This window comes from Ceratotherium simum, chromosome 11 (genome assembly GCF_057802395.1).
Source record: "Ceratotherium simum simum isolate JZ-2026a chromosome 11, ASM5780239v1, whole genome shotgun sequence".
NCBI lineage: Eukaryota > Metazoa > Chordata > Mammalia > Perissodactyla > Rhinocerotidae > Ceratotherium > Ceratotherium simum.
In genome coordinates, this window is record NC_141910.1 from 44775064 (window position 1) to 44790362 (window position 15299).

At 35.8% G+C, this 15299-nt stretch overlaps 1 protein-coding gene across 3 annotated transcripts in view; it reads left to right on the plus strand.

Annotated features, from left to right (window-relative positions):
* The window catches only part of PRKD3 (protein kinase D3), a 90018-nt gene that overhangs the window by 66914 nt on the left and 7805 nt on the right, over positions 1 to 15299 (plus strand). For all 3 annotated transcript variants that reach the window (XM_087436886.1, XM_087436887.1, XM_087436888.1), the window contains 5 exons: positions 1565 to 1617; positions 5942 to 6014; positions 7109 to 7215; positions 13501 to 13662; positions 13900 to 13998. In XM_087436886.1, the coding sequence (XP_087293012.1) occupies positions 1565 to 1617; positions 5942 to 6014; positions 7109 to 7215; positions 13501 to 13662; positions 13900 to 13998 (494 nt within the window). The remainder of the gene's footprint in view (positions 1 to 1564; positions 1618 to 5941; positions 6015 to 7108; positions 7216 to 13500; positions 13663 to 13899; positions 13999 to 15299) is intronic.

Consider the following 15299-nt stretch of genomic DNA (forward strand, 5'->3'; position numbering starts at 1 on the left):
ACTGGGGCTTTGGGGGAAAAAATAATAAGTAAATTAAATGAAATTAAAACTGAATGGAGCTGGATAGTTGAGCCCTTTGAAACAAAATAAATATTGATTACTAGGAAAGTGGAACTACTGAAAAGCAGAGTTTTAGACACATTAATTTTGTTGATGCTGTGCCTTTTTTGTTTCCTTAATTTTTAATATTTGAATTAATGATATTTTTTAATTGACTTAATATTTTTAAATGGAAATTTTGACTATGTTACTTATTTTTGATGCATAGTTTGCTTACATTTCATTGTTAATGAAATTTTATATTTTTATATTTGGGATTATAAAGGAAATTTTGAATATTGTTTCTTTGAGTTGTCTCCAAGATTCGAAATGTTTGATACCTGGTCTCTTTTGATACCTGGTTACTTCCCATGTTTCCCTTTTCTCTTTTTCTCGTCAGTTATTTCTTTTGCTTACCAAAGTAATAAAAACATTTAAACTTTATAGAAATAAGTAATATAAAATGAGAAAGTCCTCCCTATACACACATAACACACACCTCTCCCCTCCCCCCATTCCCAGTCCTTCATCTCCTGCCTCAGAAAACCATTATTTTTATTTATTTATTTCTTTTTGAGGAAGATCAGCCCTGAGCTAACATCCATGCTAATCCTCCTCTTTTTGCTGAGGAAGACCGGCTCTGAGCTAACATCTATTGCCAGTCCTCCTTTTTTTTCCCCCAAAGTCCCAGTAGATAGTTGTATGTCATAGTTGTACATCCTTCTAGTTGCTGTATGTGGGACACGGCCTCAGCGTGGCCAGAGAAGCAATGCGCACCCGGGATCCAAACCCCGGGCCCCCAGGAGCGGAGTGCGCGCACTTAACTGCTAAGCCATGGGGCCGGGCCCTCAGAAAACCATTATTAACGTTTGGTGTATATTTCTTGAATTGGGGAGTGCTTGGGGGAAGGGGAGCCTATACTATCTGTACTATATTGTTATATTTTTATTTTCACAAAAAAATGTGGTCATACTCTGTTCTTCTTTGCAACTCTGCTGTTTAATATATATCAGATATATTTCAATGTCAGTATATAGATTTACCTAATTTAATTTTTTTTATTATGAAGGTAATGCATGCTTTTTAAGTTTTAAAAAATGCAAGTAGTATAGAAGTGTATACAGACTAAAATCTTTGTTCCCCACCCCCACCTCTCTCACTCACCAGAAGTAATCATGTTTTTTTGTTTTTAATTAAGATGCTGCTACTCTGCAACTTTCCTTTTTAACTTAATATTATGTCCTGGATAGCTTTCTGACTCAGTACTTACAGTTCTACAGCATTCAAGTTTAGATAGTGTTCCTTTGTATGGATGTATCATATTTTATTTAGCCAGTTTCTTGTTGATGGATTAATATTGTGTATGTGCATAAGTTTTTTTATGAATGTAACTATATTAACTATGTTAGCCAGTTTTTTTAATTTAATATACTATGGGCATTCACATGTCAGTAAATATTAATATTATTAAGTCGTATGCTAACAATTTTGTTCTTTTCTCATACATCATTCTTATATTTTACAGAAGATTTGTCTACCAGTATCTCTGTATCTAATTGTCAGATCCAGGAGAATGTGGTAAGTAAAAGTTACAGCTAAAATATGCCAACTGGGTGATTAAAATAAGGAAAATAAGATGAGAAAATCTTATTAGAGAAATAGGTTCATAGCCCAAGTATTGAGCAGTTTGCCTAAAGACACCAGGCTAGATTTTGTGGGGATAACTTCCCTGAGGAATTCTGCTTTATGAAGAAAACTAAGGCAGATTTTTTAAATTATGAAAAGAAAGTTAACTTCTTCATAAGTGAAATTAGAATATTACAAAGTGATAGTCTAGTTCAAAGAGAAGAGAGAGATTACTTCTTGCTGGGTCAGCAGGGAAAGCTTCCTCAAGGAATTGGAACTTGAGCTATGCCTAAAAAGATGGAAAGGAGTTTTGACGGAAGTGCTGAGAGGATGAGGGTGGGGGAACAATATTTCATGCAAGCACAAGGAATAAGAGAAGCAAATGGAGGAGAGCAGGAAATGCAGGACTTTTAAGGAATAGTGACTAGATAAGTTTAGCTGGTGTATGTTGGTACATGTAAGATAGGGATTATAACAGGCATACTTTCTTTGAAGGGCTAGGTAGTAAATATTTTAGGCTTTGCGAACCATATACAACTACTTAACTCTGCCATTGTAGTGAGAAAGCAGCCATAAGCAATACATAAACGAATGAGCATGACTGTTCCAATAAAACGATTTGTGGACATTTAAATTTGAACTTCTTATAATTTTCATGTGTCACAAAATATTATTATTATTTTGATTTTTTTCAACCATTTAAAATTTTAAAGTCTGTTCTTAGATCAAGGGCCATACAAAGAGAGACAGCAGGCCAGATTTGACCCACAAGCCATAGTGTACCAACCCCTGGAGTAGAAAGACAAGACAGAAAATTGTTCGTTAGCTATATATAAATTTCTCTGATAAAAATCTCTCTTCCTTTTCTACTTGGGGCATCCAGCTGTTATAGCTCTGTAATATATAAATGCCATTGGGTTTTCTAAGATTGCAGTGGACTAGATATCCAGTAGTGTTGTAGGAGATAGAGGGTTTCAAGGAGATAGAATCTGTGTATCTCTTGTCCTAGTGGTAGGTAGAATACATACCAGATTCCTGGGAGAGAAAGGGGGATAACAAAAATATGAGATTACAAACTTTGAACGATCCCACAGGAACTTGAGGACATATCCATTCATAGCTGAGGAGGGAAAAGGTTCAGAATTGGTCTTTGTGAAAGAACCTTTTCTAGCAATTATTATTTAAACAGTGGATGTTCCCTTATCTAATTTGATTAGAATCAAAATTTGGTTGATTAAACAAAAAGTTAATTAAAGTCGAGAAGCATGTAAAAATGATTCTTACAAACCTTAAAATTTTCATTATAGCTGAAAATATATATATGCACATTTGTTTGCTTTTGTCACAGGGCTGAGATTTTTTTTCTGTAAGTTGTGTGTCTGCTAAGTACAGTTCCTCTTTGTCTTTCTTGCATCAACCACACCTGTAATGTAGTAATCTAATTCTGATGCTAACCACCCTGATTTTGTCCAGGCTCCAAAGGTTAAGGGCACAGTTCCCAACAAGACTGCCTTCACTTGAGACACCAGCCATAAGTTCAGGGGTCCCCAGAACCCAGAAGTTCAGGGTTACCCACACTTCTGACCAACTGGCTACAAATTCAGAATTCCCGTGATCCTACACTGAGGTTCAATAATTTGCTAGAATAACTCACAGAACTCAGGAAAGCACTGTCCTTAAAATTACAGCTTTAATATAAAGGATACAAATCAGGACCAGCCAACTAAAGACACAGAGGATGCATTCTGGGAGGGTTCTGAATGTAGAGCTTCTGTGTCCTCTGCCTGGAATTAGGACCCACCACCCTCCCAGCACACTGATGTGTTCACTAGCCAGGAAGGTCTCCTGAACTGCAGTGTCCAAAGTTTTTATTGGGGCTTCATTACATAGGCATGATTGAATCACTGGCCCCATGATTGAACTCAATTTCCTACCCCCTTCTCCTCCCCTGAGTTTGTACTGGCTCAAAAATAACCATGTGGTTGGTCTTTCTAGTGACTCTCCTCCATCCTGAGTATCTCATTAGCATAAACTCAGGTGTAATCCGAAGGGCTCATGAATAACAAAGATACTCCTATTGGGAAATTCCAAGGATTTAGAGTCTCTCTTTCAGGAACTAGGGACAAATTCTTCATTAGACACCACCACCCATAATGCATTGTCTGTAATTTCCAATTTTCATTTCTTTATAGTGGAGCCAAGGATACTTGTAAAACATTCTTAGAACAGAATCCTCACTCACCACATCTTCAGTGTTTATTTTGCTCACAAGTAAATTGACAGCAATTGTTTTAGTGCCTCATTTTTGTAGTTTCCAGAACTACTTAGTTTTCCTAGAAATCTCTCATGTTTTGTTGATTTATATTTAATTTTTTGTAATACTTAATTAAACCATGTAATCTTTATAATAAGTACATTTGGCATAATGCATTTGGGAACAAATTTGGTTTTAAGAGTTACTCATGGGGGGACTAGCCACAAGCATTTGTTACACTGCTGTAGACATCAGTCAGTATATGCTTTTCAGAGGGCATGGAGGGTATAGGTTATTCTGGTGAGTTAGTAAAGATGTTAGGATAATCTTTACTATAATAGTTATTTGACCCTGATATCCTGATATGATGTCCTGAATATCTTTTTTAGTATATTTTTCTATTTCCCCTACTACATCATAAGTCCCTCAATTAGCTACCTGTCACAGAGCCTTACATACAGTTAGAGCTCAATAAATGTTGATGATAATCATAAAATCGTAGGCATTTTTTAAATTAGAAGAGACTCAAGAGAGATGGAGATCAGTAGCTTTTGTTTTTTGGTGAAGAAGATTGGCCCTGAGTTAACATCTGTTGCTCATCTTCCTCTTTTTGCTTGAGGAAGATGGTCCCTGAGCTAACATCTGTGCCAGTCTTCCTTTACCTTGTATATGGGACACCACCACAGCATGGCTTGATGAGTGGTGTGTAGGTCTGCACCAGGATCCAAACCCGCGAGCCCCGGCAGCCAAAGTGGAGTGCAGAAACTTAACCACTATGCCACCAGGCTGGCCCCTCAATGCCGTTTTACAGATAAGAAAACCAAGTCCCAGGGAATTCAATATCTTACTTAAGATTACCTAATTTAAACAGAAATTAGGAAATTGAGATTTGCAGAATTGCTGATTTTTACATGCCAGGCACTGGACTTGACAGTTTGTATATATCCTCATTTAATTCACTTAAAAATCCAGTGAGAGGGGCTGGCCTGGTGGTGTAGTGGTTGAGTTCACGTGCTCTGCTTTGGCGGCCCGGGGTTCATGGGTTCAGATCCCAGGCGCAGACCTACACGCTGCTCATCAAGCCATGCTGTAGCGGCATCCCACATACAACGTAGAGAAAGATTGGCACAGATGTTCGCTCAGGGACAATCTTCCTCAAGCAAAAAGAGGAAGATTGGCAACGGATGTTAGCTCAGGGCCAATCTTCCTCACCAAAAAAAAATACAATGACAGTGTAAAACGCATTCTTGTTTAAAAAAAAAATCCAGTGAGATAACTGTTATGATATCGACTTCGCCAGTGAGCAAATTGAGGCCTACGAGACTCAGTTTATTCAATTGACTGACTACCATGAGACAGGCACTGGCTGGGATGTAACACTGAACAAGACAGATGTAGTCCCTGGCTTCATGGAGACTGTAGTCCATACCCAAACAGAAGGGAGACCTTGACTAAACAGCTGCGGAGGGGGTTGGAGAGTGCCCTCCAAGAATATTCTGACAGCAACAACCACTACCAAAAAAAGAAAAAAGGAAGAGGAGGGAGGGAAGAAGATTGAGGAGTGGATTTGAGTTACAGACTTTCTCACACATACTCTTTTCGTCAGTCTTTCAAAATTAGCCTAATCTCAATAATACGAACCTTTGTGTTTTTCGTTCAAATCAAAGATAGCAAATCTCTTTAATAGTAAAATAGATAATGGTGTATTCTTAATTTATGTTAGTTTATTTTTTATAGATCACTACTTAATAAATATAAGATTATTTTTCATTCAAAGCATTTTTTTCCCCCAAGGTCTCCTTACAGAACATATTATACTTGCACATTAAGAGTCATAGTATTAAAATTGGGCTTTTCTAGGACATAGAAAGCCAATGTTTCATAAAATATTTTCTTATGAAAATTAGTTGCCTCTATCATAAAAATAAAACTGTATTTAAGTATTTGAATGAAAAGAGTCAGAGATATTGACATTGTTTTGTAGAGGAAAATAACCCTTACTGCTAACTCTTTCCTGAATAGGACATCAGTACCGTTTACCAGATCTTTGCAGATGAGGTGCTTGGTTCAGGCCAGTTTGGTATCGTTTATGGAGGTAAGTGACTACAGTCTTTTGCATATTATATGTACTATAGAAAAATTGTGAAATTTAAAAACATCCTGCAGATATTACGTCTTGTCACAATTTTGTCAAGTGGCTTTTTTCTCAAAGGTTGAGTTGTATCCTTTTAGCTAAGCCCTTTTCACTATAACTAGGTATTCATTCCTTAATTCCAACTGCAAACTTCAAAAAGTAACAGAGAAAGAATCAGAAAATTAGTTTCACAATAGTCTTACTTTATCTGTTCTTGTAGCTCACACATAAAGATGTTTGTGTGGGAAAACTAAGTGGTTTGAAGTTTATGTTGGGCTGTGTGGGCTTATTTATTGAAGTATATGCCCTACTGGCTTTCCAACACAGATGGAACCATTTGTCTACTGTTGGCATGAATGTTATATCAGGTCTGAAGACCTGAAATCTTTTCCATCTCTGTGACTTAACGGTAGTGGCAAAGTCATTTAATTTCACTGTGCCTTAGTATCTTCATCAGTTTAATGGAGCTAATAAAACTGACTTGCATACCTCACAGGGTTGTTAATATTAATTAAACCTAATATACATAAAAGTACTTTATAAGCTATGATCTAAGGTACAAAAGAAAAGTAATGTTAAACCCTTGTCCTCCCTTGATGGGACTGTTATAGTAGTCTCCTAGCTGGCCTTTTCTGCCTCCAGGCTTGCTATAATATGTGGCTAAATCACTCTGTGCTGACTCAGTGAACCTAGAATAAAATTAATTCATTGGTACAATGTTTCTATCCTGACAGAGTCTCTGAAGACTAGGTCAAGGTAATTAAGTATTATTTATTTAATAAGGTAGATTATTTTTCAGCAAACAAGTTCATTCAAATTTCCTGCCGTTTCAAATAATGAACAGCCTTTATTAGGGGCAACTACTGTAAGGGAAAACATAATTTATTTCTTAAAGGTGAGTGAAAAAGAAAGAACAAAATGAGCCAAAGAAAGGAAATATGAGAGTAAATACATATCGGTTTCAGTCTGTGGACAACTTAACTTCCTGATAAAGCTTTTGTGTTGTATTGAGCTGTCAATTGCTTCTTTCTTTTCTATACTTTTTTTAAAAATAGGAAAACATAGAAAGACTGGAAGGGATGTGGCTATTAAAGTAATTGATAAGATGAGATTCCCCACAAAACAGGAAAGTCAACTCCGTAATGAAGTGGCTATTTTACAGGTAAAAAAAAAAAGAAAAGTTGCTTTGTATTGGTTTTAATTTTTGATTTATGAATTTTTAAATTCAAGTGTATTTAGTGTGCTCATAAGAATAAAATTTTGGTTTGTTTTGTTTTTATCTTATGACCTTTTGGCTCAGTAAGAGGCTTACCAGCCTCTTGAGTTAATTTGAATTAACTCAAGTATTTTTTTTAAAAAAGGCAAAATTAGGTTACAGTAATCTAGGAGTTATAAGGATTACCATTATGGTAGTAGTTTGCTTGGGACACATTTTCATAAGTAAAATCTTAACCAAAAGAAAGTAAAATTTCATTCTTAATTCATCACTCCAGGAGCTCAAAATACTTTAATACTTCTACCATCACATTTCATTAGGAGGTCACTGTTATACCCATCCAGTTCCCACAACTGATATGCTTGATTATTATAGCAATTACTTTAAAAATAAACACTGCTTAAAAACTGTGTACCTTTTAACAGCATTCGTTATTTTAATAATTCAAAACTCCAAAGATTTAATTTTATAATGGTGTAGTCCATTAAGGTATATTTTTAAAGATATATTGGTAATGACTTCTATCCCATAAAATAAATTATTATGTGTTTTTATTTTCTTCTAACATTTTTACCTCTTTGGGGGTTATCTAGAAGACTAAAATTTAGCTTTATCTTTATTTTTCTGAATATTATAAATAATTTATAATATGCAAATATCTATTAATTCACTGTATAGCTTTTGCATAATATTTAAGAAATCGTGATGATGTAATAGTCAGTGCTGTCAGAGCCCCATTTGCTTGTGGGTGAAGTTCAAGAAGACACAGCCTAATGAACTTAAGCTTTCTGGAAGAAGAAGGTAAGAAACTTACAAACACATAATTAATTTTATATTTATTACATTATTGGTCACTAGTAGTAACATTTGCCTCACTTCTTTTTCAGGAGAGTGATAATCAAAAGATTGTGGTCTACAAGCTACCTGTGGTTACTTCAAGGCTGTCCTCTCCTATAAAGCTACCTTTAAATAGAATATTAATAGCATTCAGACTCTGTATTAGGGTATGAATATATTGTTAGACATCTTTTTTCATATCTAATTTTGAAATCTTTCTCATTGTCCAACTAATATGCAAAAAAAAAAAATAAATATTAAGGATATATTCCTAAGGCTTGATTTCTCCTTGTCACTTTGATCAGCAAAACAGCTGTGAACTAAACACTGAAGCTTTTTTCATGTTATCAACTGTGGATCATAATAACTAAATTTAGGAATTTCCAGATAATGTACAATGTAAAAACTTTATTATTATATTCTTCTGGTTAGATAATGAACCCAACTGGAAAGAGAACTGATTGTAGTCTCACACATCACACACACAGTATCACACAGCAAATACTCATTTAATATTTGTTGAATAAATGAATTTATGTGGGGAAATTATCTATGACATATTGCTAAATTCCAAATATACTGTTTTCATGTTAAATTTAATACAGTCCTTGTAAATTCTCTTCAAATTGTTTATATACAATATTTACATTTTTATATTTAGTGAATAGCTTACTTTTTGTCAGAAACTATACTTAAGTACTTTTTCTCAACATTACCCAACAGGAGGATGACAGGTTCAGAGTTTGAATCTAAATCTGTCTCCAAACCACATGCTCTTTCTAATCTATCACATTGTACCTACTTTGTGTGTGTGTGTACACATATGTAAAATTGTGACTTAGGTTCCTTTGCAGTGTGTAAAGTCAACAATTTTGTCTTTATATATAAAGATCACCTGTAGCCTACTTTGTATATGAATTGCAGTTCTGTTTTCCCCTGCTTTGCTTTAGCTTTTATTGAGCTAACATCGGTTTATAACATTATATAAATTTCAGGTGTACATCATCGTGTTTCAGTTTCTTGAATTACAGTTCTGTTAGTACAATCTGAATTAATGTTGGTAAATACATTTTTTAAAAGGAAACTTTTTTCAGATAGTAACTCAGTTACTAAAATTAGTGCCACAAGATTTAGTCCTATGAGTATTTCAGCTAGACTCTTTCACATCGGTTGGAAAGAACTTACTCTGCCCATACACTCACGCACACCATGGTTTGTTCCCCTCTTCCCCCTCCAGCTGTATCACCTTTATTTTCCCGTCTTTGCCCTGGGTTCTTCTTGTATGTAGTCCCCATCAAACAAACCTAAAAGGCTGGCTGAACCCAGCCTGGTAGTTGATCCTGGTATGGTAATCTCCATCTGCAGCTCCACTGACACCCATGGCTGTTCTTCCCTAGGTCTGCATTTTTATAAAGAAAGGACAGGGTAAAGACTAAGCATATTATTGAGACCACAGCTTTAGCCTTTCTGGTGGCAAGAAGGAAAAATTATAGAGTGATTGATTTAGAAGTGGCTTTACAGTTTACCGAGGAATGTCCAGCCTCTCTTTTGAGCACTTGGTGATAGGCTCTGTATTTCTGTCAGTTTAATAGAAATGAGGACATGACATTTTGGGACATCTGTGACTATTCTTTATTAGGCTAAACCAAAATCTCTTGAAAAAGGTTCCACTGCAGACACCACACTCAACAAATTGCATCTCTTTTCCAAATGCGGACCACAATGACTTTCTTGCTGTTCCTCAGACACACCAGATATGGTCTCAAGGACTTTGCGTTAGCTGTTACCTCTGCCTAGAACGCACTCCCCCTCCAGTATCTTCATGGCCTATTCTCCTGTCTCCTTCAGGATTTTGCCCAAATGTCATTTCCTCAGTGAGGCCTTCATATTCTATTCAGCATTAAGCCCACCTGCCCCTTACCCTAACTCTATTTTTTCTTTTCTCCATAGCACTGATCACCTCCATACTAGGTAACTGACTAGTTTATTATCTATTGTCTGTCTCACCTTGCTAGAATTAATAAGCTCTGTGCGACAAGAGATATTTGTCAGTTTTGTTTACTGATGAATCCAGACTGCTTACATAGTACTAGGCACACAGCAAATAATCATTTAATATTTATTGAATAAATGTATTTATGTGGGGAATTATGACATATTGCTAAATTTTTAAAAAGGAAATGTGGAATGATTCCATTTGTGTAATTTCTTAAGGTAATATGTACTTCACATATGTCTGCATACAGTTATGTATAGAAAAGGATTCATACTTACCTAAACTGTCAACATGGCCATATTTGGGGATCGCCTGGTGGGGCAGGGAAGAAATGGGGGATTTTTACTTTTGTTTCATAGAGATATAGTGATGTAAAATGTTTCTTTTGCTGTTGCCTGAAGAGGATAGTAGAGTAGTGGGAGAAAAGGTGTGGCACCCTCATGGCTACCTGTGTAAGTGGAAAAACATTATCAGAAACTTAAGAGGGAAATTTCTAGTTTGAACATTGTGGTATAAATTCAGCATTTTCCCTTTCTCTTCTCAGAAATCACCCAAAAGTTACAAGAAAAATGATAAACAGAAAAGCATACTATATCTTTAATAAAAATAGAAGAGAGTTCAAACTTACAAAATAGGTAGAAGTTTTTCCAAAAACGGGAGATGGAGCAGGGGTGCATGCAGCAAGAGGTACCACAATAAGAACTGTTTTTGCTGGCTCTTTCTGAGATCTACATTTGTGATATCCTCTCTAGGTGCCTTCTCAAACAGAAGAAAGCCAAGGGGTCATGATCTAGTAAGATTTAATTCAAGGGAAAGCCATTAAATGAACTGAAGAAAGGCACTGTAACAGTGGAAGAGTGTAAATCACACTACCCCAAAAAACAGCATCAACATTTATAAAGGAAAACTAAGATGATACAAGGAGAAAAAGATAAGCACACTACTAGTCAATGACAGGTGAAGTAGACAAGTAAGAGCATAGAAGGTCTAAACAGTATAAGGTAGATCTAACCACTTTATACTGAACTCTGTACCCTAAAAATAACCAAAAATATTGCATTAATTCAAAAAAGCAGTAATGTGAACAGTATTCTTTGATCTTAATGCAATAAAGCTAGAAATAAATTACAAAAAACAAAAAGCTCCTACCACTTGAAAATTTTTTAATATCTTAATAATTGAATCAAAGAGCAAAATCAAGATTTCAGAGTATTTAGAAACTAATAAAAATACTGTATATCAGAGCTTTTGGACTACTGCTCAGAGAAAGCTTTATAACAAATATTAAGAGAGAACGAAAATAAATGAATTAAGAATCCAACTCAAGAAGTTAAAGAATGAACAATAAACCTAAAGAAAGCAAAAGGGGATTAACAAAGATAAAAACGGAAATTAATAAATTTAATAAAGAATTTAATCTAGGGGCCCGCCTGGTGGCGCAAGCAGTTAAGTGCGCGCACTCCGCTGCGGCGGCCCGGGGTTCGCAGGTTCGGATCCCAGGCGTGCCGACGCACCGCTTGTCGAGCCATGCTGTGGCGGCGTCCCATATAAAGTGGAGGAAGATGGGCACGGATGTTAGCCCAGGGCCAGTCGTCCGCAGCAAAAAAAAAGGATTGGCAGATGTTAGCACAGGGCTGATCTTCCTCACACACACACAAAAAAGAATATAATAAATCTAAAAGTTGGTTCTCAAGGGGGCAAGATAACAATAAAATAAGTAAGTAGCCAACCTAATCAGAAAAATAAAATATAAAAACATCTTGAGGAGATGACCACAAATACTGAAAAAAATTAAGGGAATCTTAAGATACTACCTTGGTGCAACTTGCAGATAAATTTGAAAACCTGGAGAAAATGATTAATTCTCTATGAAAGTATAACTTATCAAACAGACTCCAGAGGAAATAGGACATTTAAACAAATAGAGGTTAAAAGAGAAGGATGATGTTATAGCATACTTCCATTTTTGTGTGTGCATGAGTGTGTTTTTAAAGGAAGAGTGGGGAAAAACACTTAAGAGAGAGACAACTATAGCACAGGGGATTGCAGCCATACTTCCAATCCTAAATTGATAAAAGTTAAGATATTCTGAATCTTCCACTGCTTACTGCCATTATCACGCCCCACCACTGGGGTATTTCACTCTCATTTATCTACTGTAACTTATTTTGCTACTTGGAACACCATGTCATTAAATTGTTTTAAATTGATTAGTAAACAATATTTATTTTGTGCTTGTCATTTTCTAAACATTTTTTAAAACACCAACGATGAATCAGACATTAAGCTAAAATGACCAAGACACAGTCTCTGCCTTCAGGGAACTTAGGCTAAAAAGTAAGATATATACACACGTAATACAGTACCATGGACGAAGTACTGCTGCATATATAGAGAGTAGTGGAAACTACTGCAGTAGTCCCAAAGAGAGGTAATGGGAACTAAAATTAAGGCAGTTATAGTGGGAATTGAGAGATGATGGATTCAGAAAACATTTTAGAGATGGAACTCAACCTCATCTAGGCGAAATGAGAAACAAGTTTGCCGCTTTAGCATAATTAGGTACCCATAATAAAGAAAAAAGCATAAGAAAAATTTATTTCTCTTAATAAGGAATAAAAAGTTTAATCACTTGGGCCAACAGAGCATATATGATATTGAATAGGGAGAATGAAGCCAGATTATTGAAATTATTACAATTCACGAAGAGGAATTTAGATATATGTCCAGAAATAAAGAGCCATTGAATGTTTCTGAACGTGGCTGACCTCTCAAATTGGCTTTTGAGGAAGGTTTTTCACAAGTAAGATAGATTGCTTTTTCTTAGCAGAAACAGTATCGCTTTCGTCTTTGTATTTCTCCAACCCTGGTAACATAGTAGTGCTCAAGAAACATGGGATGATGGAAGTAAAGAGATGCTAAGCCTAAAAGAGAGGAGACTAAATTGAGTTATAATATAATGAGAATCAAGACTTAGATAAATAACTACCTTCAAAACAAAACCATCTCTTGAGCAAAGACCTTCACAAATACAGCCCCAAAGAGCTCTGTGAAATTGGCTAAGATTTGATTGGCAATTGGTACCTATTCACAGGCAGCATAAAATTAGAGTAATGTCAGAAGATTAAAAAGATGAGAAGGAATGGAAAGAAGTAGTAATGAACAAGGGCAACTACATAGTCAAATTGCAAAAACATTCTTTCCCTCAGTGCATCTACTCTCCAGTACAGAACTTGGAAAAATAGAATCTATGATCCTTTTTATTTTGTTTGCTTTTATTATTTTTCTGTGCTGTTTTTCTTTCTATGCCATGTATTCCGTACAATTAATTGCAGCACATTGTTAGATATTTGCACAGTAAAATTATTTCTCTGGTCATATGTATCCTGCAATTCCAGAATTTGCACCATCCTGGGATTGTAAACCTGGAATGTATGTTTGAAACCCCAGAACGAGTTTTTGTAGTAATGGAAAAGCTGCATGGAGATATGTTGGAAATGATTCTATCCAGTGAGAAAAGTCGACTTCCAGAACGAATTACTAAATTCATGGTCACACAGGTATTTTAACTCTTTTTTGAAACTAGAGAATAATTAAAAACTAGGAGAACAAAATAGCAGTGCTTATACATATTGGGATATTGTGGGAATTGTTAACCTTGAAGAATAGAATAACACTTTTAGTTAAATCTTACTGAACTGTAGTGAACTTTTCAAATTATACCATTCAAAGGGGTCAGACCGGTTTAGCTATGATTTTTCCAGGCTTTGACAAAAACCTGTTTTTTTCAATAACAGATACTTGTTGCTTTGAGGAATCTACATTTTAAGAATATTGTGCACTGTGATTTAAAGCCAGAAAATGTGCTACTCGCATCAGCAGAGCCATTTCCTCAGGTAAGATAGTCTCCAGAACCATTTTAAGTATCTGTCTGACAACATTACGAAGTACCCACATAATGAAAGGCAGTGCTGTAGGTTCAACTATATAACCATCTTAAAAAGAAATAACCTTTTTAGCCTGTAACTGACAGTGAAGATTAATACCTGAATAATTTGAATTCAGATTTTACTAATTATATTACTTTCATTAAGATTTTTTAGACTGGGGCTGGCCCTGTGGCTTAGCGGTTAAGAGCGCGCGATCCGCTACTGGCGGCCCGGGTTCGGATCCCGGGCGCGCACCGACACACCCCTTGTCCGGCCATGCTGAGGCCGCGTCCCACATACAGCAACTAGAAGGATGTGCAGCTATGACAAACAACTATCTACTGGGGCTTTGGGGGAAAAAATAAATAAAATTATAAAAAAAAAAAAAAAAGACTTTTTAGACTTGACCAGATCTCAAGGAATAGCTTTTTGCACATAGACTGTTTGCAATTCACCTCTCCTTGTAGGTTGGGAATGAAGTGCGGAGAATCAATCTTGGTTGGTGCTTGGTGCCCAGGACAAATTCCCTATAAAACAAAACAGACTAAGGGGTTTCTCCCTGAAATGGGAGATACTAGATTTTGGCTGAGGCAGGCAGCCAACTCTTCTTTCTCTTTAGAGTACTCTATTTCAAACATTTTCACCAAAGCCTATGTAAGAATTACTCTTCCCATCACCACCAGCGCTCATATATATATATATATATGACAATATCGTGTGTAATGTGTCCTATGCGTGATGCACTGATTTTGTTTTTTACTCATTTAAATATCATTTCATTTAAAAGGGTTGATCTTGATCCAAATTTATTTCATAACCTAAAAATGGATCATAACCTAAAGTTTGAAACAGTTGTCCTGAGAGATATATGTTGGTGGTACCTGTGAATGTTTCATGATTGTCACTGATGAATCCTTCAATCAGCTAGAATATCTGTTGCCAGACTATTGCTTATGTACATTTAACACATGCACAATTAGACAGATGGCTGTTTCACTTGGTAAATACAACTCAAATTATCCTTCAAAGAAAAGTACAATTGTGTGCCACATAACGACATTTCTGTCAATGACGGACCTTGGTGGTCCCATAAGATTAGTACCATATAGCCTAGGTGTGTAGTAGGCTATACCATCTAGATTTGTGTAAGAACATTCTATGATGTTCACACGACGATGGAATTGCCTAACAACACATTTCTCAGAACATATCCCAGTCGTTAAGCAACATATGATTGATTGTATTTTTAAAAATTATTCAGCTTTTAC